At 42.4% G+C, this 21,387-nt stretch overlaps 1 protein-coding gene across 1 annotated transcript in view; it reads left to right on the forward strand.

Moving 5' to 3' along the window:
* CDIN1 (CDAN1 interacting nuclease 1) overlaps positions 1-21,387 on the forward strand; it is a 153,944-nt gene that overhangs the window by 43,557 nt on the left and 89,000 nt on the right. Inside the window, exons 6-7 of the mRNA XM_054162234.1 lie at positions 19,517-19,596; positions 20,011-20,060. Of these exons, the coding sequence (XP_054018209.1) occupies positions 19,517-19,596; positions 20,011-20,060 (130 nt within the window). The remainder of the gene's footprint in view (positions 1-19,516; positions 19,597-20,010; positions 20,061-21,387) is intronic.

Here is a 21,387-nt window from a genome sequence, read left to right on the forward strand (position 1 = left end):
ACAAATACTATTTTAAAGAGACACTCAAGGCACATTGCAATAGTCTCTTCAGAATGTAAGTGAGGGTATTGTGGAATCATAGACTTATTGGGGTTGGAAGGGACCTCAAGCATCATCCAGTTCCAACCCCCCTGCCATGGCCAGGGACACCTCACACTACAGCAGGTTGTCCCAGAGCCACATCCAGCCAGGCCTTCAAAACCTCCAGGCATGAGGCTTCCACCACCTCCCTGGGCAACCTGTGCCAGTCTCTCACCACCCTCATGGGGAACAACTTCTTCCTAACATCCAATCTGAATCCACCCATTTCTAGTTTTGTTCCATTCCCCTCAGTCCTATCACTCCCTGACACCCTCAAAAGTCCCTCCCCAGCCTTCTTGTAGGCTCCCTTAAGACACTGGAAGGCTCCCTTCAGAGCCTTCTCTTCTGTCCTTTTGTTGAGCACAGCACACTGTAGCAGGTGGAAGTTGTTGATAGTGTGTGCATCTTCATAAGCCCAAGTTTTTGAGAAGGAGGTTTTTTGGGGTATTTGTTTCTGAAGAATCAGAACTACAAAAGTAAATCTGTGCACTGAGGCATATGGAGCAGAAATACTTCTGGCCTTCCAGTATCTGAAGGGGGCCTACAAGAAAGCTGGGGAGGGACTTTTTAGGGTGTCAAGTAATGATAGGACCGGGGAAGAATGGAAAAGAACTAGAAATGGGTAGATTGGGTGCTAGGAAGAATTTTTTTCACCATGAGGGTGGTGAGAGACTGGCACAGGTTGCCCAGGGATGTCATGGTGGAAGCTTCATCCCTGGAGGTTTTGAAGGCCAGGCTGGATGTGGCTCTGGGCAACCTGCTGTAGTGTCCCTGTCCATGGCAGCGGGGTTGGAGCTGGATGATCCTTGAGGTCCCTTCCAACCCCAACAATTCTATGATTCTATGGTTCTACTCCTAGGTAAGGAGCTTGGCAATCTAGATGTCAGAGTACCTAACAGTATAATGGGATTCTTTTTAAAAGAAGTACTCCTCCTAAAATAAGTAATACTCCTTTTAAAATAAGCACAGACTAAGTACTCTTTTTACAGTAAGTATGGAATGTGAACTTAAATTCTGCCCAAGTAGTTTTAGTGGGAACTTCTGCACTTTGTGGCCTAGCATTTTTCCATTCTAGGAAACAGACTTCTTCATTTGATAGCCTTTTCATTGGTTTTCCTTTCTGTCTTTTACTGAGTTGTTTTGGTCTTAGGATTGAGGTTCCTGTGGTACCAGAGTGAATTCCTCCTTTATGCAGTATAATGCTGTTGCAGACAGTAATACTGTTGAGTTCTCTACAGGTTTCTTGTATGATCAAGATAGTTGATTCTGTCACTTTGCTCTCCTCCAGTGAGACCTGACCTGGAGTACTGCATCCAGCTCTAGAGCACTCAGCACAGGAAGGACATGGACCTGCTGGAGCACATCCAGAGGAGGGCCATGAAAATGTCAAGAGGTTGGACCACCTCTTCTATGAGGACAGGCCAAGGGAGCTGGGGGTGTTCAGCAAGGAGAAGAGAAGGCTGCAGGGAGACCTAGTAGCAGCGTGCCAATACCTGAAGAAGGCTACAAGAAGGATGAACAAAGACTGTTTGCAAGGGCCTGCAGTGATAGGACAAGAGTCAATGGTTTGAAATGAGAGAAGAGAAGATTTAGATTAGATGTTAGGAACAAGTTCTTTACTGTGAGGGTAGTGGAACATTGGGACAGGTTGCCCAGGGAGGTAGTTGAGTCCCCATCCCTGCAGGTCTTCAAAGTCAGGCTCGACAAGGCTCTGAGCAACCTGATCTAGTGGAGGTTACCATTCTATGATTCTGTGAAGTCATAGTGCTTAGAATTGACCTGTATGCCACTTACTGGTTTTCAAAGTACACCAGAGAGACTTTTCTGTAGTAATCACCATTCTGCATGTTGCCAAAGAGAAGTACACAGAATACAGAATGAACCAGGTTGGAAAAGACCTTCAAAATCATTGTCCAACCCATCACCCAACACCATCTAATCAACTAAACCATGGCACTAAGTGCCTCATGCAGTCTGGTTTTAAACACCTCCGGTGATGGTGACTCCACCACCTCCCTGGGCAGCACATTCCAATGGCCAAATGCAGTTTCTGAATGTGAGCAAATTATTTTGTTTCCCTTTTTTGTTTTCACTATTTGAGTTTGAGCAGGGGAGCCTTGTTGTTTTGGGATGCTGAACAATGTGAAGACTGTGCTCTCTCTATGTAGCCTTTGACTTAACCAAGTTAAAAATCTGTTATTCAGCCAAGCACTGCAATAATTCTTCTGCCTATTACCTTATTAAATCTCTCAGATTATTCTGTAAATGTATGGAAGATTAACTCCAAGCAAAACTGTGGGGCCAAGGGGAGAGGATGTCTTAAACAAGCATAATGAAATGCTATAAACATAACATCATGTATTGCAGCTAGCTCTGTATCTTAAAAAGAAACTAAAATTTATGTTGTCATTAAAACAGATAAATTCTGTGCTTAGAGCCTTGGAATCTTTTTAAGACGTTGAATTCCAGGTTGCAAACCAGTATTCTAGGTTGGAACTGGATGATCCTTGAGGTCCCTTCCTACCCTAACAATTCTATGATTCTGTGTCACAACTAACTGCTAAGTAAAGGGGATAATCACTGCCCCCAGGCTGCTGGCTCTGCTGATCTGTAAGGTTATTTGCAGGTCTGCCTTTTCTGCCACACTACAGTGCTGGGTCATGTTCAGCTTGCTGCCCCACTAGGACTCCCAGGTCCTTTCCTGCAGAGCTGCTCCCCAGCCAGTCCGTTCCAGCCTGCACTGTTGCCAGGTAAAGGACTCTGCATTTGCCCTTATTGTCATGACATTCCTACTGGCTCATCTAGGCCCTTCTGCATCACAGAACCACAGAATTATTGAGGCTGGAAAAGACCTGAGAACATCAAGTCCAGCCTAAAACCTAACACCAGCACGGCAGCTAAACCGTGTGCCACATCCAAGCTTTTCTTAAAGGCCTCCAGTGATGGTGACTCCACCACCTCCCTGGGCAGTCCATCCCAGTGCCTAATCAGCCTTTCCATGAGGAAGTGCTTCCTAATATCCAACCCACACCTCCCCTGGCACAGCTTCATGCCATGCCTTCTTGTCCTGTCACAAGTTGCCTGGGAGAAGAGCCTGACCCCCACCTGACTACAGCTTCCTTTCAGGTAGTTGTAGAGAGTGATAAGGTGCCCTCTAAGTCTCCTCTTCTCCAGGCTGAACACCCCCAGCTCCCTCAGCCTTTCCTCACATGACTATTGATAGACCTAGATGAGATCCCCTCCTGACTACAACTTCCTTTTAGGTGGTTGGGCAGCCCTGCCTCCCAGTTTGCTGTCCTGTGCAAACCTGAGCGAAGTGCACTGGTTTACATTCTCCAGATAAGTGGTAAAGATGTTACACAGGAGCAGGGATTCATAATTGCAACTTCATCACGAGGAAGAAGTGCAAACACCTGCACTTTGTTTTTTGTAAGTCTTGCCTTTTCTGCTCTCTTTGTATTTACAATTAGGTGATGCAAAATACTCTCTCAGTCTTCTCTGTATGACTACCTGCTATTGAGTATTATCGTGGTAGTAACATGTATAGAGAGTCAGAATATCCTCCCACCTTCCTCTATTTTCTCTCAGAGTATCATCAAGCTTCCTACACTCAGCTTTTGGTGAAAGCTTTTCAAAAAAACAGGACTGAAAAAGCAGTACTAAAACTGCAATGAGAGGCAGTCTCAATGCTCTTACCCAGGAGCTCAGAACACTACCTCAACCTCAGTTTCTTGTATGTCAGCAATCCCTAACATACCTCAAACTCATTTCCTCTGTATCTCTGTATCTCCTCTGCTACAAAACACCACACACTTAGCTTTTAAACATTCTTTTCACCTCTGAAGAAGCTCTTACACAAGAATCTCAATCACTTAAATCTCCAGGAATTAAAATACATACCAGGCTCTTCTCAGAGATGCCCAAGGACAGGACAAGGGGCAATGGGTGGAGACTGGAGCAGAGGAGATTCCACGTGAATGTAAGGAAAAGCTTTTTCACTGTGAGGGTGACAAAACACTGGAGCAGGCTGTCCAGAGAGCTTGTGGAGTCTCCTTCTCTGGAGACATTCCAAACCCATCTGGGTGGGTTATGTATGAGCTGCTCTGGCAGTGGGATTGGACTGGGTGATCTTTTGAGGTCACTTCCAGCCCCTAGTGTTCTGTGATTCTGTGATTTGATTCACATTACAAACTGTTTGGTACCTGGCAGATCCACTGTAGGAATACATGTCATCTTTCAGAAGTTATTACTGCTTGAATGTGTCCTGAGAAGGGCAACAAAGCTGGGAAGGGATCTGGAGCACAGCCCTGTGAGGAGAGGCTGAAGGAGCTGGGGTTGCTTAGCCTGGAGAGGAGGAGGCTCAGGGGAGACCTTCTTGCTCTCTCCAACTACCTGAAGGGAGGTTGTAGCCAGGTGGGGCTTGGTCTCTTCTCCCAGGCAACTACCAACAGAACAAGAGGACAGAGTCTCAAGCTGTGCCAGGGGAGGTTTAGGCTGGATTTAAGAAGAAATTCTTCCCAGAGAGATTGGTCATTGGAATGTGCTGCCCAGGGAGGTGGTGCAGTCACCATCACTGGAAGTGTTTAAATAGAGCCTGGATGAGGCACTTGGTGCCATGGTTTAGTTGATGAGATGGTGTTGGGGGATAGGTTGGACTTGATGATTTCTGAGGTCTTTTCCAACCTGGTTAATTCTGTGATTCTGTGATCACTGACTAATTGCCAGAGTGCACTAATCCAGAATCCTTACCAATAAGGATTTGGTTTCAGACTGGTCGCCTGAAGTTATGTTGCTGCTCAGGACTTCATCTAGTTTGGATGAGGCCTTGAGCAGCCAAGTTTAATTGAGAGGCATCCCTGCCATGGCAGGGAGGTTGGAGTAGATGATCTCTGAGGTCCCTTCCAACCTAAGCCATTCTAGGATTAAAATACAGCACCCTTAAGAGAATTTGCTGTGTGTCTGACAAATGCAGACATACAGCAGAGTCAATCACTAGTTTTTTGAGGCAGTGAAAATACAAAATGCAATATGTTGCTGACTGCAAAAGCAATCTTGAATATAACTCTGTCCTCACTTTCTGTTTATTGAAGATGCAAAACCTGCAATTGCAGTAGACTCCCTGTTGGTGAAAATTGCACAGGAGGTCCTGGCAATGGTCTGCTGGACTTTTTTCATTTGACATGGGTGAAACTTTAGTATCAGAAAACAAGAGCTTTGTACTTCAGAGTGTTTTGCTGGCTGGCTTCTGACTGTGGTCCATGAAGTTTGCATTCTGTTGACTGACAGTTAATGTCACTGCATGAATTACCATCCCCTTGCATTTCCACACTTCTTATTAAACACAGAGACTCTGGAGTAGGTTCCATTTTGAATCCTGACTAATGATGGTGTTTCTAACCAAGCATTTGAAGTTATTCCTCATTTTCCCATTTCTCCATCTTTCTATCTTTGAATTGAAAGCCAGGCTGGATGTGGCTCTGGGCAACCTGCTGTAGTGTGAGGTGTTCCTGCCCATGGCAGTGGGGTTGGAACTGGATGATCCTTGAGGTCCCTTCTAACCCTAACAATTCTATGGTTCATACTGATAATGTAGAGTATTGTTACAAAGGCAGGGGTAGGAAGTATCCCAGATATGTAAACTGTGCTCCCAGAAGTGCTGCTGTGCTGGCTTCTGGTCCCTGCTGACTGAATAAGCCAGGATCAGGTCCGGGGTTTAGATTTCTCAGTCTAGAAAAGCTAACTCATTACTCTGAGTCTTCACAGAATCACAGAAGCATCCAGGTTGGAAAAGACCCTCGGGATCACCAAGTCCAACTCAGAACCCTACTCTACAAGGGTCACCCCTAAACCATAGCCCCAAGCACTACATCCAAACCACCTTGAAACACAGCCAGGCTTGGGGACTCCACCACCTCCCTGGGCAGCACATTCCAATCCCTGACCACTCTTGCTGGGAAAAAATGTTCTTAATGTTCAGTCTAAACCTACCCAGTGGCAGCTTGAGGCCATTCCCTCTTGTTCTATCACTAATTACCTGTGAGAAGAGAGCAGCACCAACCTCTCCACAACATCCTTGACTATGGAAAAACTCTTGTGTTCCTGTAATTGCCTTAGTGAGAATGGAAAGCTGGTATATAGGAACAGCTTTCAAAGCAGATTTGTTGCACTGGTGAAAACAAGTTCTGCACCCTCACAACAGCAACAAAAAAAGATTCAGAATCACAGAATTATTCCTCTGCTTGCATGTCTGGAATGGATTTTGCCTCTGAACTTAGAATACACTGCAGGTTTTTTATTTGTTTGTCAGTATTTTCTTTGTTCTCTTTTTAGGAATGGGGAACTATTTTTTCTTCATCATTAGACTGCCTGCCTGTAATAATCTTGTCTTCTAGGGATGCTGTTACAGAACAGCCTCTTGGAGCAAACTTCTCTTGCAAATCAAAATGGGAAACTGAGTTAAATTTTTTGCTAAAGAATCATAGAATCAACCAGGTTGGAAAAGACCTCAGAGATCATCAAGTCCAACCTAGTACCTAATACCTAACACCTCCTGACAACTAAACCATGGCTCCAAGTGCCACATCCAGTCCCTTTTTGAACACCCCCAGGGATGGGGACTCCACCACCTCCCTGGGCAGCACATTCCAATGGCCAATCTCTCTTGCTGGGAAGAACTTTCTCCTCACCTCCAGCTTAAACTTCCCCTGGTGCAATTTGAGACTGTGTCCTCTTATTCTGCTGCTAGTTGCCTGGGTGAAGAGACCTGGCTACAACCTCCTTTCAGGTAGCTGTAGAGAGCAATAAGGTCTCCCCTGAGCCTCCTCTCCTCCAGGTTAGACAACCCCAGCTCCCTCAGCCTCTCCTCATAGTGCTGGGATGTGTTTCTAGAGTCCCAGTGTTAAACACATGTGAGCAGCTTATCTTCATCCTGTTAACTCTTGGATGAGAAAAGCACAGAGCTCCAGAAGCAGGAGCCTGAGGCCACAATGCAAAAAAAGAGAATAGTTTTCCCACAACAAGATTTATTATGTACTGGCATAGTGAAGCCATAGTGAAGCCAGCACCTTTGGTCTTCCTTTTCTTTTGATATGTGGGGAAAATGCTTGTGTTTATTTCCACCTGTTCTGGACAGGATGCACACCAGAACCAAATGCTGCTAACGTGACTGGGTTTCTAACCCCTGCACACCACCTTCTTGATGATCTTGAAATACTAGCTCATCCACTAGCCATGCTTGGGCTCTGCTTCAAATGCTGCTCCTAGTTTACAAATGAAACAGTTGAACCATGAACAGGTTAATTAACTTGGCCACAGTCCTACAGAGAGCCTGTGTCAAAGCAAAGACAAGGGTTCAATCTTGTGCCTGACAGGCGGGGATTTATGAGAGCTAGACACTTCTGAATCCACATCTACCCATTCCCTGCTTCCTCTTTAAGCCAGAAGGGGGGAAATGGATGAACACAAAATGAAGGGCAATTTTTCTTTTTAACCTCTGTAAGTCTGTTTTCCACTTTTTCAGGGAAAATTCAGTAGCTTTTCTGTAACACTGAGCAAGGCTCAGTCTTCCCATTTCTGTAGAGATGTCTGATGGATGCAGCCTCTGCAGTGCACTGATGAATCGACGCTGGAGAGAATTTTTCTTGAGGCAGTGTTGCTGAGAAAAGCTCTTTGCTTTCAAATCCTAGAAGTTACTTTTCTTTGGAGTGTTTCACCTTCTCTGTCTAGAATATACCAGAGAAAGCCTATGTCCAAAGTAGATGCTAAGAACATGCTGGTGAGGGACTTCTTAGGGTGTCAGGTACTGACTAGGGGAAATGGAGCAAAACTAGAAATGAAGAGATTCAGATTGGATGTTAGGAAGAAGTTTTTCCCCATGAGGGTGGTGAGACACTGGAACAGGTTGCCCAGGGAGGTGGTGGAAGCCTCAACCCTGGAGGTTTTGAAGGTCAGGCTGGATGTGCCTCTGAGCAGCCTGATCTAGTGTGAAGTGTCCGTGCCTGTGACAGCAGGGTTGGAACTGGATGATCCTTGAGGTCCTGTTGCTAGACAAAGCATAACAATCACAGAATCACAGAATTTCAGGGGCTGGAAGGGACCTTCAAAGCTCATCCAGTCCAAACCCTCTGCCAGAGCAGGATCACCTACACCAGATCCCACAGGAATGCATCCAGGTGAGTTTTGACTACCTCCACAGAGGGAGACTCCACACACCCCCTGGGCAGCCTGTTCCAGGGCTCTGTCACCCTCACAGGGAAAAAAGTTCTCCTCATATTTACATGAAACCTCCTATGCCTCAATTTCCACCCATTGCTCCTTGTCCTGTCACTGGGCACCACTGAGGAGAGCCTGGCTCCAGCCTTTTGGGACTCACCCTTTACATCTTTATAAACATTGGTGAGGTCACCTCTCAGTCTCCTCCTCTCCAAGCTAAAGAGCCCTCAGCTCCCTCAGTCTCTCCTTGTACAGAAGATGTTCCACTCCCTCAATCATCCTCATGGCTCTGCACTGGACTCTTGAATAACTCACTGTCTTTCTTGAACAGAGGGGCCCAGACCAAAGTACAATGCTTCCAGCCAAGATCTCTGCTGATTTTTAAATGGATAGGTAAACATTAGGTAGGCCAGACCATGAAAAAAATTGAATGTGGGACCCTCAGACAGGAGCAGAAGAGATGAGATCCCAACCCGATTCCGCTGCATTGCTTCATGGTTGCTGTGCCATCAGCACCAAGCTGATGGAAGCTTCCAGCTTTTAGAATAGAATTAGAATTAGGATAGAATTAACCAGGCTGCAAAAGACCTTTGAGATCATTGAGTCCAACCTATCACCCAACACCATCTAATCAACTAAACCAAGTGGTTATAGAATCATAGAATCATAGAATTAATAAGGTTGGAAAAGACCTCTAAGATCACAGAATCACCAAGGTTGGAAGAGACCTCAAAGATCATCAAATCCAACCTGTCACCCAAGACCTCATGATTACTAAACCAATAGGACAAGAGGGAATGGTTTGCAGCTGAGGGAGAGTAGGTTTAGACTGGATCTGAGGAAGAAGTCCTTCAGGATTAGGGTAGTAAGACTCTGGAATAGGTTGCCCAGGGAGGCTGTGGCTGACTCCTCTCTGGGGGTTTTCAAGTCCAGGTTGGATGAGGCCTTGAGCAACTGAGTCTAGCTGAGAGGTGTCCCTGCCCATGGTGGGGAGGTTGGAGTAGATGATCTCTGAGGTCCCTTCCAACCTAAGCTGTTCTGTGATTATTTTGGTAAGCCTTAAAATTGCAGTGTGCAAATAATTGGTGCTGTGAACCAAAGCTTCTTGCATAGGTGTGACTGAAGGAAGAAACGTGACCTCCATGTGGTTATCCAAAGGAAAGCCCTACAGAAGACTGAAATTGAACATTGCAACTGTAATTATCTAAAAAGGAAGTCTATTATTGTATGATAAAGCTGTCAAAATAATGATTGGGTGCTCCTACAAGTCAGAGAGGAGATCAATAAAGCTAATCTTACGTCATAGCTTCAGAACTTGGAGATTGTATTTTGACCTTAATTCACAATGGAGCCATTCAAAACATATTTAATAAATGGGTTATAGTACTTCTTCTTAATTAAAAATTAAAACTATTCCCAGGAGTTTTCCCCAGTGAAATAAGGAATATATTTCCAGTCAGGATGATGTGCATGGTATTTCACTGATTGCTTACTCTTTTAAAGGGATTGTTAGTTTGCTTTGATCTATTGTTCACGTACTTGAAATTGGCAGCGATGCTTGGGCCAGCAAATTATTTGTGACTCAACAACCCTGTTTGGAGAGGTTAAAATAAAAATGGGGGGGAGGGAGGGAGAATCTAGTCCTTTCTTCCCCTGCAATTTACAGAATCACAGAAACATTCAGGTTGGAAAAGACCCTCAGGATCATCAAGTCCAACCACTGACAAAGTTCACCCCTGAACCATATCCCCAAGCATCACGTCCAAACCACCTTTGGAATGGAATAGAATGAAATAGAGTAGGATGGAATGGAATGGAATGGAATGGAATGGAATGGAATGGAATGGAATGGAATGGAATGGAATAGAATAGAATAGAATAGAATAGAATAGAATAGAATAGAATTAACCAGGTTGGAAAAGACCTTCGAGATCATAAAGTCCAACCTATCACCCAGCACCATCTAATCAACTAAACCATGACACTGAGTGCCTCATCCAGTCTCTTCTTAAACACCTCCAGTGATGGTGACTCCACCACCTCCCTGGGCAGCACATTCCAATGGCCAATCTCTCTTTCTATGAAGATTTTCTTCCTAACATTCAGCCTAAACCTCCCCTGGCCCTTCCAACCTGGTCTATTCTATTCTATTCTATTCTATTCTATTCTATTCTATTCTAAGAGGACACAGTCTCAGGCTGTGCCAGGGGAGGTTCAGGTTGGATGTTAGGAAAAAGTTCTATACAGAGAGAGTGATTGCCCATTGGAATGGGTTTCATGGGGAGGTGGTGGAGTCACCATCATTGGAGGTGTTCAGGAGGAGACTTGATGGGGTGCTTGGTGCCATGGGTTAGTTGTTTAGGTGGTGTTGGATTGGTTTATGGGTTGGACTTGATGATCTTGAAGGTCTCTTCCAACCTGGTTTATTCTATTCTATTCTATTCTATTCTATTCTATTCTATTCTATTCTATTCTATTCTATTCTATTCTATTCTACTCTACTCTACTCTATTCCATTCCATTCCATTCCATTCCATTCCATTCTAAATAAGAAGCCTAGCCCTGAAAAAAATCATCAGCAAGGCCATCATGTGCTCGACTTGAATCTTGCAGCTGTGTGGAGCTACAGATATTCACTGCAGGATCATTACCTGGGTTTGACATATTTGAATCCTGTATAACCTCATCCCTTTTGTTAGGCCTTACAAAACATTTTAAACACCATGATATATTATGTGCCAGCTTAAGTCATGCTGCTGTTAACTATGCTGTGAGGAAATGGACAAGAATTTCTGCTTGATCTCCTTGACCAGGCTTTGGAATTTCCCTTTGTGTGACTAGTTTATTTCCTTAGCTGCTACTAATGAACTTTAACAAAGATCTTTTACAAGCAGTCTTTCCCACCCCCCACCCCCACTTTAATTTTCCTGCTTATAGCATGGCCAAAATTTGCAAGGGATTAATGATATTCAACTTCCCTTTGTGTAGTGGTGTTGGTGGTTCCTTAGTGTATCACAGTCACTTAAGTGCTTGTTAGTGATCATTAAAAAACATAATGTACTGGATATAGATTTTATTGTATAATTCCCTAATCACTGCTAACTTACCTAAGCATGTCATTGGCACCAGTATTTACCCCTTTGCAAGCTTTCTGTACTATTTATTGGTGTGGAACTTCTCAGAGTAGGTGGGTAGCAGAAAAAGAATACTAAATTACTGCCTAGAGAAGCTTTTTATTTTCCTGTTAACAGAAAATCATTCCAATTTAGTGAAGGTGGTGTCCAGGATGCTTAACAATGGATGCCAAGAGTGATGTGTGGATGCAGGAGAATTGCTGTTACCTTTGCATTTTGTTACATTTGAATAGTGCTTTAGTTTATAAACTGTGGTAGAATGTTTGAGTTGACTTTATAAAGGGCAAGTGTGGAGTCTTGCATCTGGGAAAGAACAACCCCATGGACCAGTGTAGGCTGGGGACTGACCTGTTGGAGAGCAGCACAGAGGAGAGGGACTTGGGGGTCCTGGTGGGTAGAAGGATGCCCATGAGCCAGCAATGTGCCCTTGTGGCCAAGAAGGCAAATGGTATCCTGGGGTGCATTAGAAGGGAAGTGATAAGAAGGTCAAGAGAGGTTCTCCTCTGCCTCTACTCTGCAGTGCTGAGGCCACATCTGGAATATCGTGTCCAGTTCTGGGCCCCTGAGTTCAAGAAGGACCTCAGGGAATTGCTTCAGAGTCCAGCGCAGAGCCACAAAGATGCTGAAGGGTGTGGAACATCTCCCTGCCAAGGACCTGCTGAGGGAGCTGGAGTTTGGAGCTTGGAGCAGAGGAGCCTGAGGGGAGACCTCATTTATGTTTACAAAGATGTGCTGGGATGTGCCTACAACTACCTAAAGGGAGGTTGTAAACAGATGGGGGTTGGTCTCTTCTCCCAGGCAACCAGCACTAGAACAAGAGGACACAGTCTCAGGCTGCACCAGGGGAGGTTTAGGCTGGATGTTAGGAAGAAGCTCTTCCCTGAAAGAGAGATTGGCCATTGGAATGTGCTGCCCAGGGAGGTGGTGGAGTCACCATCATTGGAGGTTTTCAGGAGGAGACTTGATGGGGTGCTTGGTGCCATGGTTTAGTTGTTTAGGTGGGTTGGATTGGTTTATGGGTTGGACACAATGATCTCGAAGGTCTCTTCCAACCTGGTTTGGTCTATTCTATTCTATTCTATTCTATTCTATTCTATTCTATTTTATATATATATATATATACACACTCAATTTAAAAGACTCAAGAAGTTTCATGAAAGATAGGAATACTGTAGGTATTTCTGTCTATGGACAACATTGATTTCATTCCACTGAATCCATTTTCCCTTAATCCTGTGAGCTTTCCCTTTATACCTTACCCAAGTAACTTATTAAACACTCTGAGACATGCTTCTAACTTTATCAGGCTTTCCCAAAAGAACTTTTTTTTTCTGTAAATCATAATGCACTTAATTGGGAAAACTTAAATCACCCCCAATAAGAAAAGCAGAATCAGTTTCATGGAATTGTTGGGTTGGAAGGGGCCTCAAGTTCCACTTTGTACAGATGGAAAAATAAAGAACCAGAAAGTCGATTGTGAAATTGACACTCATTAAACATCAATCTCATTTGTCCCTGATATTTTAAACTATCAAATTGCTGTCAGTATATCAAAATTAATTGTCATTCCTTCCCTACCACTTCAGTTTGCAGCATTTCAAGATGCTCTGAGGTAATTCTTTTAGCGCTTCCAACATCCCTGTATTTTGACTGAATGCTATCTCATCCTTAGGTGCAGCGATAAGGATTTTGCCTCTGACTTTTGCTTTGTAGCCTTATGCAGGGACAGAATAAAAGTGTTTTAATATACCATGCACTAACACCAGAGCTGGCATGGTGACTGAGAAGATCACATAGAATCATAGAATTGATAGGGTTGGAAGGGACCTCAAGGATCATCTAGTTCCAACCGCCCTGCCATGAGCAGGGACCCCTCACACTAGATCAGGTTGCCCAAAGCCACATCCAGCCTGGCCTTCAAAACCTCCAGGGGTGGGGCTTCCACCACCTCCCTGGGCAACCTCTTCCAGTGTCTCACCACACTCCTGGGGAAGAACTTCTTCCTAACAACCAATCTGAATCTACCCATTTCTAGTTTTTTTCCATTCCCCCCAGTCCTATCCTTACATCATCCAGTTCTGGGTAGGTTTACGACATTGTGAAGTGCCAAATCATTGGACTTGAAAAGCAGCCTTCAGGATGTAAATAAATGCTGGAGAACATTATCTATTCTTTTCTCTCCTACCTCTTAAACAGCCAAGTGGTCTTACTTTTACCCAATCTATACAACATTCATCAGTTTGTCACTTAATGGTAGGGTTGATCAGAGCCGAATCTTGTTACTTCTTGGAAAAAGAATGGCAAATCAGTTCATAGTATACTAAGTGCCTTTTTATTTTTGAATAATGAGATAGGAGCAGTTCATTAGCTACTGGAGGGGGAAAAAAAAAAAAGCAGCAGGGTAAGCAGCGTTGTACCTGTCTTGACAAGTATACTAATTACTCTCCTTCACGTGGAGCTGAAGGCATATTCGGTTCAGTTTAATGATCAGACTAGAAAGCATTAGAAGGCCCAGGCTCTGTCAGGTGAGGAAGAGCAGGTGTAAGCAGATTAGTTCTGCCACAGTAACCCTTTGGAGTCATCTTCTTTAGAATGGCACTAGGGAAAAATATCAGCACTTTTTATTTTTAGTGGGAAGATAAATTTAAGAGGAGTAAATTGGAAAATCAAATGAGGGCTTTAGCAGCCAGGGAGATTTGCAGAGCTGTCTCCTGGTGTTTGAAAGGCCCATTCATCATGTCCTACAAGTAGTCAATTCCTCTAGTATCTGTAAATGTTTTCAGATATTAGCCAATTTATATGCTCTGAGATTCATCATGGAAAATCAGCTTTACCATCGTGCATTATCTCCATCTGAGATGAAGTTTGATATATGAGCATCTTTGCAGTTCAATGGGTTGTGTGCAAAAAAGTACGTTTTTAATTAATAAACAAATTTGCTCAGGAGCTCATCAGTGTCAAGAGTAATAACGATTGTCATTCATTATTGTTTATTACATTCCTCCCTCAACAAATGTTGCCTTCTAATGAGATTTCTTTCCTATTTTTTAATTTACTTAATGGCATTTTCATCCCAGAGAAGAAAAAAAAAATAGTGGTAATAATAATAATAATAATAATAAAAAAAAAAGAAAAAACAAATTGCAGATTTCTTGTACAAAATGTACCAAAGCAGAAAGCATCCTTCACTTGGGGAGGGGAGGGTGGGAAAAAAAGAAGCCATAAATTGATGTACATTGTCACAAAACTTTGGATGCCTTCTCTTCATCTATTCAATATTCCTTTCTTTGTGACGAAGATTAAAACCTCACAGGAATCATTGAGAAGTTCCTTCTTTTTTTTTTGCTCCTTCCCCCCCCCCCCCCCTTTTTTTTTTGTGCCTCAGCAAATAAGGCAAATCTACATTACAATAGATTTGTCTTCTCAGAATATATTGCAGCTCCAGAAAACTCAGTGGATGAGTGAAGAAGGAAAAAAAAAATAATAAGGAAAAGAATGAGTAAGATAAAAAGGTCATTCAGTGAAATAAAAATAGAGATAAATACATGCTAAGATAAATAAATAAATAAATGCAATAAAGAAAAAGCCATCAATAAATGCATGGGGAAATAAATGCATGGGGAAATAAATGCACGGAGAAATGAATGCGTAGAGAAATGAATGCATGGAGAAATAAATGCATGGAGAAATAAATGCATGGAGAAATAAATACATGCATAAATAAATAAATAAATGCATAAATAAGTAAAGAAATGCATAGAGGAATAAAGAAATGCATAGAGAAAAAAGATAAATGCATGGGTAAATAAGTGCATAGAGAAATAAATGCATAGAGGAATAAAGAAATGCATAGAGGAATAAGGAAATGCATAGAGAAGTGAAGAAATGCACAGAGAAATAAAGAAATGCATAGAGAAGTAAAGAAATGCATAGAGAAGTAAAGAACTGCAGAGAGAAATAAATGCACAGAGAAGTAAAGAAATGCAGAGAGAAATAAAGAAATACATAGAGAAAAACATAAATGCATAGAGAAAAAAATAAATATAATAAAAGTAGGTAAAAATAGGAAAAAATAAAGGATAAGTAAATAAATGAAGGCATAAATAAAGAACTAAATGCACAGAGAAATAAACTAAGTGCATAGAGAAATAAGTAAATGCATAGATAAAAAGATAAATGCACAGATAAATAAATGCAATAAAAAATAGAGGGGGAATACATAAATAAATAAATAAATAGATGCATAGAGAAACAAACTAAATGCAGAGAGAGATAAATAAATGCCTGGATAAAAAAATAAATAGATAAAAAAAATAAATGCCTAGAGAAATTAATAAATGCCTAGAGTAATCAATGCCATGAAAAATAGAGAAAAAATTGCATGCATGGATAAATAAATAAATAAAGTGCACGGAGAAGCAAACTGAATGCAAAAAAAAAAAATTAAATGCATAAATAAATAAATAAATAAACAAACAAATGCTTGGAGAGTTAAACTAAATGCTGAGAGAAATAAATAACTGCATAGATAGATAGTTAGATAGATAGATAGATAGATAGATAGATAGATAGATAGATAAATAACTGCATAGATTAAAAAATGAATGCCTAGATTAAAATAGTGAATGCCTAGATTAAAAAATAAATGCCTAGATAAAGAAATAAATGCCTAAATAAGTAAATAAATGCTTAGATAAAGAAATAAATGCATAAATAAATAAATAAAAGCCTAGATAAATAAATAAATGCCTAGATAAATAAATAAATGCTTAGATAAAGAAATAAATGCCTAGATAAATAAATAAATGCCTAGATAAAGAAATAAAAGCCCAGATAAATAAATAAATGCCTAAAGAAAGAAATAAATGCCTAGATAAAGAAATAAATGCCCAGATAAATAAATAAATGCCTAAATGAAGAAATAAAAGCCTAGATAAAGAAATAAATGCCTAGATAAATAAATAAATGCCTAGATAAATAAACAAATGCCCAGCTAAAGAAATAAATGCAGGGAAATAAAAACCAATTCATTTCTCTATGAGGGATGATGACTTCCCCCTCCACCCCCTCCCCATTTGGGAGGCCAAAAAATCAAAACCAAAATGCCATTTGCATTGCTTCCTCCCCCCACCCCCCCCAAAAAAACCCCTCACCACCACCACCTCTCTCAGCTTTTTTTTGCCTGTTAGTCTATCCCTGGCTATCTAATAAAGGCTCTTTAATAAACGTATGCTTGCGGTGGGAGAAGCTGCAGCGATGCAGAGATGTTCAAGTGTTATTATTTACTGCAGTGTTTGCGCAGGCCGGCGGATCCTCGGCTGCAAATGGCATTACAGCCGTGATGAATGAGCATTAGGGTAACTCATTTTAAATGTGCTTGATTTATTAGCGCCGGGGTCTCCATTTCCAGCAGGTCAATGCTTTACTGAAACACACAAAGTCACCGCCAAGGTCAGCCCTGTTTATGAATTTTTTAAACCCAACGCCTTGATCACACATCAAGTTCTTCGCAGGAAGGGGAAAACCAGAAAGGAATGGCTTTTGCAAAAAGATTTCTTTAAAAAGGCCAAAGGCAATGTTGGTCAAGCTTCAATTATGACTCCTAGTAAGACAAGAACCTTAATGTTCACTGTTTGCCTTCGGGGATGTTTATTACACACAACTATTTTGCAGAAGCAGCGTCAAATCTACAGTATAAAACTACCATTAGGCAGAAAAATCAATCAAAATGCCATTAAAGTGGAATAAGTTGCCAATATTGCTGATGTGGTTGCAGGTCCTTTGATTTTCTTTCAGATTATTAGGCACAGTCTAGTAGTGACTTTGTTAAGGGAAATGAGTGTTGTTCAGAAGTAATATGTCTCTTGGCTTCATAAAGTTTGTGGCCTCATATTTCCCAGTTTATTGATTATCCATTATCATTTGTCATGAGGCGTCCTAATTCAAGGGGAAAATATAACTCTCTTTTTCTTGCTGAGCAGTGGTGCTGTATAGATCTGTAGAAAGGTAGTTCAGATGTACCAATCTTGGAGAAAAATGAGCAAAGAAATAAAGCAATGAGCGTGCCTTCCGGGTCTAAGCAGTTTAAAGGGTAGATTGCTGACAGTACTTTGTTCCCACATCAGCCCTTGCTTTTTTTTCCCCCTCTCCTCCCTTATAACACAAGAACAGCAAGATGTAAGTTCACAAGGCCATCACAGTAACCTTAATGCTGTACTGCAGCTGTGTTAGAATGTAAATACGAGGTGCTCTTTATCTCCTTTGAGCACTACTACCTTTAGAGGAGTTTTCTTTCCCTGTGTTTAATTTTCTTAGATGTGCCCTGCTTATTTCTGCTAAGGTCTGCAAAAATGGCATTAAATTATTACTTTGACGTTCCCATAATTGCAAAGCAAATGGAATTAATTTCAACATGTAAAAGAAATGTGTTACAGCCTGCTCTGCCTTTATTCAGTTCAACCACCTACTCAGTTTGACCACAGCTAGAGGCAGCTTAAGTAAGAAGAGCAGGTGACCTGCTTTTGTTTGAACGGTCACCAGTGCCATCTTGCAAGGTCCTGCATCTGGCTCAGAGCAATCCCAAGCACTGATATAGGCTGGGCAGGGACTGGCTTGAGAGCAGCCCTGAAGAAAAGGACCTGGGGGTGCTGGGGGAGGAGAAGCTCAACAGGAGCCAGCAGTGAGCACTTGCAGCCCAGAAAGCAAATCACATCCTGGGCTGCATCAAGAGAAGCACAGCAGGCAGGTTGAGGGAGGTGATTCTCCCCCTCTCCTCTGCTCTGCTGAGACCCCACCTGGAGTACTGCATCCAGTTCTGGAGCCCCTAGTACAGGAAGGATCTGGAGGTGCTGGAATATGTCCAGAGAAGGGCCATGAGGATGAGCAAAGGGCTGGAGTGCCTCTCCTATGAGGACAGACTGGCAGAATTGGGGCTGTTCAGTCTGGAGAAGAGAAGGCTAGGAAAATCCTTTAGTGTTCCAAGACTTTGCCAATGGAATGGGCTGCCCAGGGAGGTGGTGGAGTCACCATCCTTCAAGAAAAGCCTTCAAGAAAAGACTGGATGAGGCACTTAGTGCTATGGTCTAGTTGATTGGATAGGTTGGACTAGATGATATTGGAGGTCTCTTCCAACCTGATTGATTCTACGATTCTATGACTTTTAGAGCTAATTCTATGAGAATCAGTAAGCAGCTACAAATGCGTAGGTTTATAGTTGCTGGCTGGATCCTTTTCAAAATTATCACCATCATCAATGATGTGGGGGGTTAAAATTCCCCCCCAACAGCAACTTTGCCAGACTGACAGTTGGAAGCAAATGGAAGCTGTATTTGCAAGCAAAACTACAATCTGCAATGGATGTGTACAAAATAGACAGGATTTACAATATTTACAATTAACAAACAACAGGGGACCTGTGCCAGGGGAGGTTTGGGCTGGAGGTTAGGAAGAAATTCTTCACAGAAAGAGAGTTTGGCCATTGGAATGTGCTGCCCAGGGAGGTGGTGGAGTCACCTTCACTGGAGGTGTTTAGGAAAAGACTGGATGGGGTGCTTGGTGCCATGGTTTAGTTGATTAGATGGTGTTGGGTGATAGGTTGGACTTGATCACCTCAAAGGTCTTTTCCAACCTGGTTAATTCTGTGATTCTGTGAAATTCCCCCTGGTCAGAGACCAGGGAAACTGTCCCTCTGACCCCCATCCCCACCCCCTGCCCGAAAGGGAGAAAGGAGCAGAGAGAAAGCAGTGGCTAGACTGAACCAAAATAATGCAGCTAAGGTCAGTGGCAAGCAGGGCAATCTCTCCCAAGCAAAGCGAGAAGAGATCAGAAAAGAGGAAGAATTGTTTTGGTACAGCCAGTCTTATAGTGGATATTTTCTCCAATGAAATTGTTCAGAATTACCTTTAGCTTTCCTTTTTACACCCAATAGTGACCTATTTATATTTTTCTACTTTGCTGCTCAAAATCTGTCACAAAATTTTAAAGGTATCATAGCCTCCAACTACCCCAAGTGTTTTCCTTCAGGAGGCAAGCCTCTCTTGCTGCCAAGTGGCTAACTGAGCTAACAGGGGTTTTATTCTTTGTTTCCCTAGCCTCCAAAACCCTCATAAATAGTATGCTACGGGACCCTTCTCAGATTCCAGACGGAGTTCTAGCAAATCAAGTCTATCAGGTATTAATCACTGTTGTCTTTTTCTTTTATTTGTTTTTTCTTCTCTCTTTTTGTGATTTTTTTCCCCCCCCTGTGGTAATGCTGTTATCTGCCTAGCAGAGTAAAAGGAAAAAAAAAACCCAAGAAGATTTTTAAACCTCATTTAATTACTGTCATCGTAAACTATCAGTGAGGTCAGGGTGCACCATAAATGGCAACGCAATGTTTGTGAGGGGAGCGGTTGGCTTTTTTTAATAGCTTGCTTTTATAGTGAATAAAAGCCTGCAGTTTTTGTTTTTTTTTTCTGTGATTAAATCTGAGCAGCATCTGAGAGCCTTTTGGAAGAAAAGTAATTACTGGTTTTTAAGAGTACTGCTTAACTCTAATGGCTGTGTGGTTGCCCGTCTCTATACTACTTCTCTCATTCTCCTGCAGTGCACTGTGAATGACTGCTGTTATGGACCACTGGTGGACTGCATCAAACAGTATCCTTTCCCATAAAATTTTAGGTGCACAATTGACGAGCTTAGTCTGTGTGGAAGAGATGTGTCTAGCTTTAACCTGACATAAAGTTCTGCTTCACAAACCGCGTTTCGTACTCCTCCGTTTTACATTCAATCAGCCAAGAGGGTCAGCGCCGAGCTTGCTGTTACACTGCTCAACAAAAATCAGATGGACCATGGGAAGCTGTCAGTTTGGTGCCTGCACCTTCTTCGGCCTGATTGAACCTCTTTGGTGTTGATAAATTGAAATGCATGTCTGGTTTTCTGTTAAGCTGGCCACGCTTTGAGCGGTGGAGTTGGGCCGGATGATCTCTGGAGATGCCTTCCAGTCTCAACTGTTCTGTGATTAATAAGTTGCCAAAGCAGTGTTCGGCTTTATGGCATTAGAATCATAGAACATTAGAGGTTGGAAGGGACCTGCAGAGACCACTGAGTCCAAGCCCCCTGCTAAAGCATTGCTTCACTGCCAGTATGAGTTCTAACTGGATGCAATTCAGGTGGGACTGGCTGATTAGTATTTTTACATTTATACCTAATTTTCATAGGCTGCTGTTTTACTTCCTCTTCTTTGTAAAGGAAATGAGGCTGGCTCTGGAAGAAACCCTATGTCTGCTATCAAATAAAAAATGTCAACCTCAGGGCCTGCTCTTCAAGTAAAATTATTGAATACACAGGGGCCGAAGCACTTCTGTAACGAGGACAGGCTGAGGGAACTGGGGTTGTTCAGCCCAGGGAAGAGTAGGCTGCAGGGAGACCTAACAGCAGCCTGCCAGTACCTGAAGGGGGCTCCAAGAAGGCTGCAGAGGGACTGTTTGCAATGGTTTGCAGTGACAGGATGAGAAGCAGTGGTTTGAAATGAGAGAAGAGATTTAGGCTAGATGTGAGGAACAAGTCTTTACCAGGAGGGTGCCGGAACACTGGCACAGGTTGCCCCAGAAGGTAGTTGAAACCCCATCCCTGGAGATATTCAACGTCAGGCTAGACAAGGCACTGAGCAAACTGATGTAGTGGAGGATGTCCCTACTCAGTGCAAGGGATTTGGACTAGATGACCTTTGGAGGTCCCTTGCAACCCAAACCATACTATGATTCTATGATCAATGAGAATAATGAGTTTTTCAATTCCATTTTGGCCCAGAAAATACTAAGCCCTGCTAGTGCATTATCTGTGAGCATGTTGCTGAATTAGATGTTAATTCTGAGGTGCATAAAATAGTTAAAAATCAATTCAAAGTTAAGGTTTTAAAAGCATAATGCCTTCTGAAGGATTGCATATTGATTTTAAATATAACTATCTAATTGTATATGCA

This window comes from Dryobates pubescens, chromosome 5, assembly GCF_014839835.1.
Source record: "Dryobates pubescens isolate bDryPub1 chromosome 5, bDryPub1.pri, whole genome shotgun sequence".
Classification (NCBI taxonomy): domain Eukaryota; kingdom Metazoa; phylum Chordata; class Aves; order Piciformes; family Picidae; genus Dryobates; species Dryobates pubescens.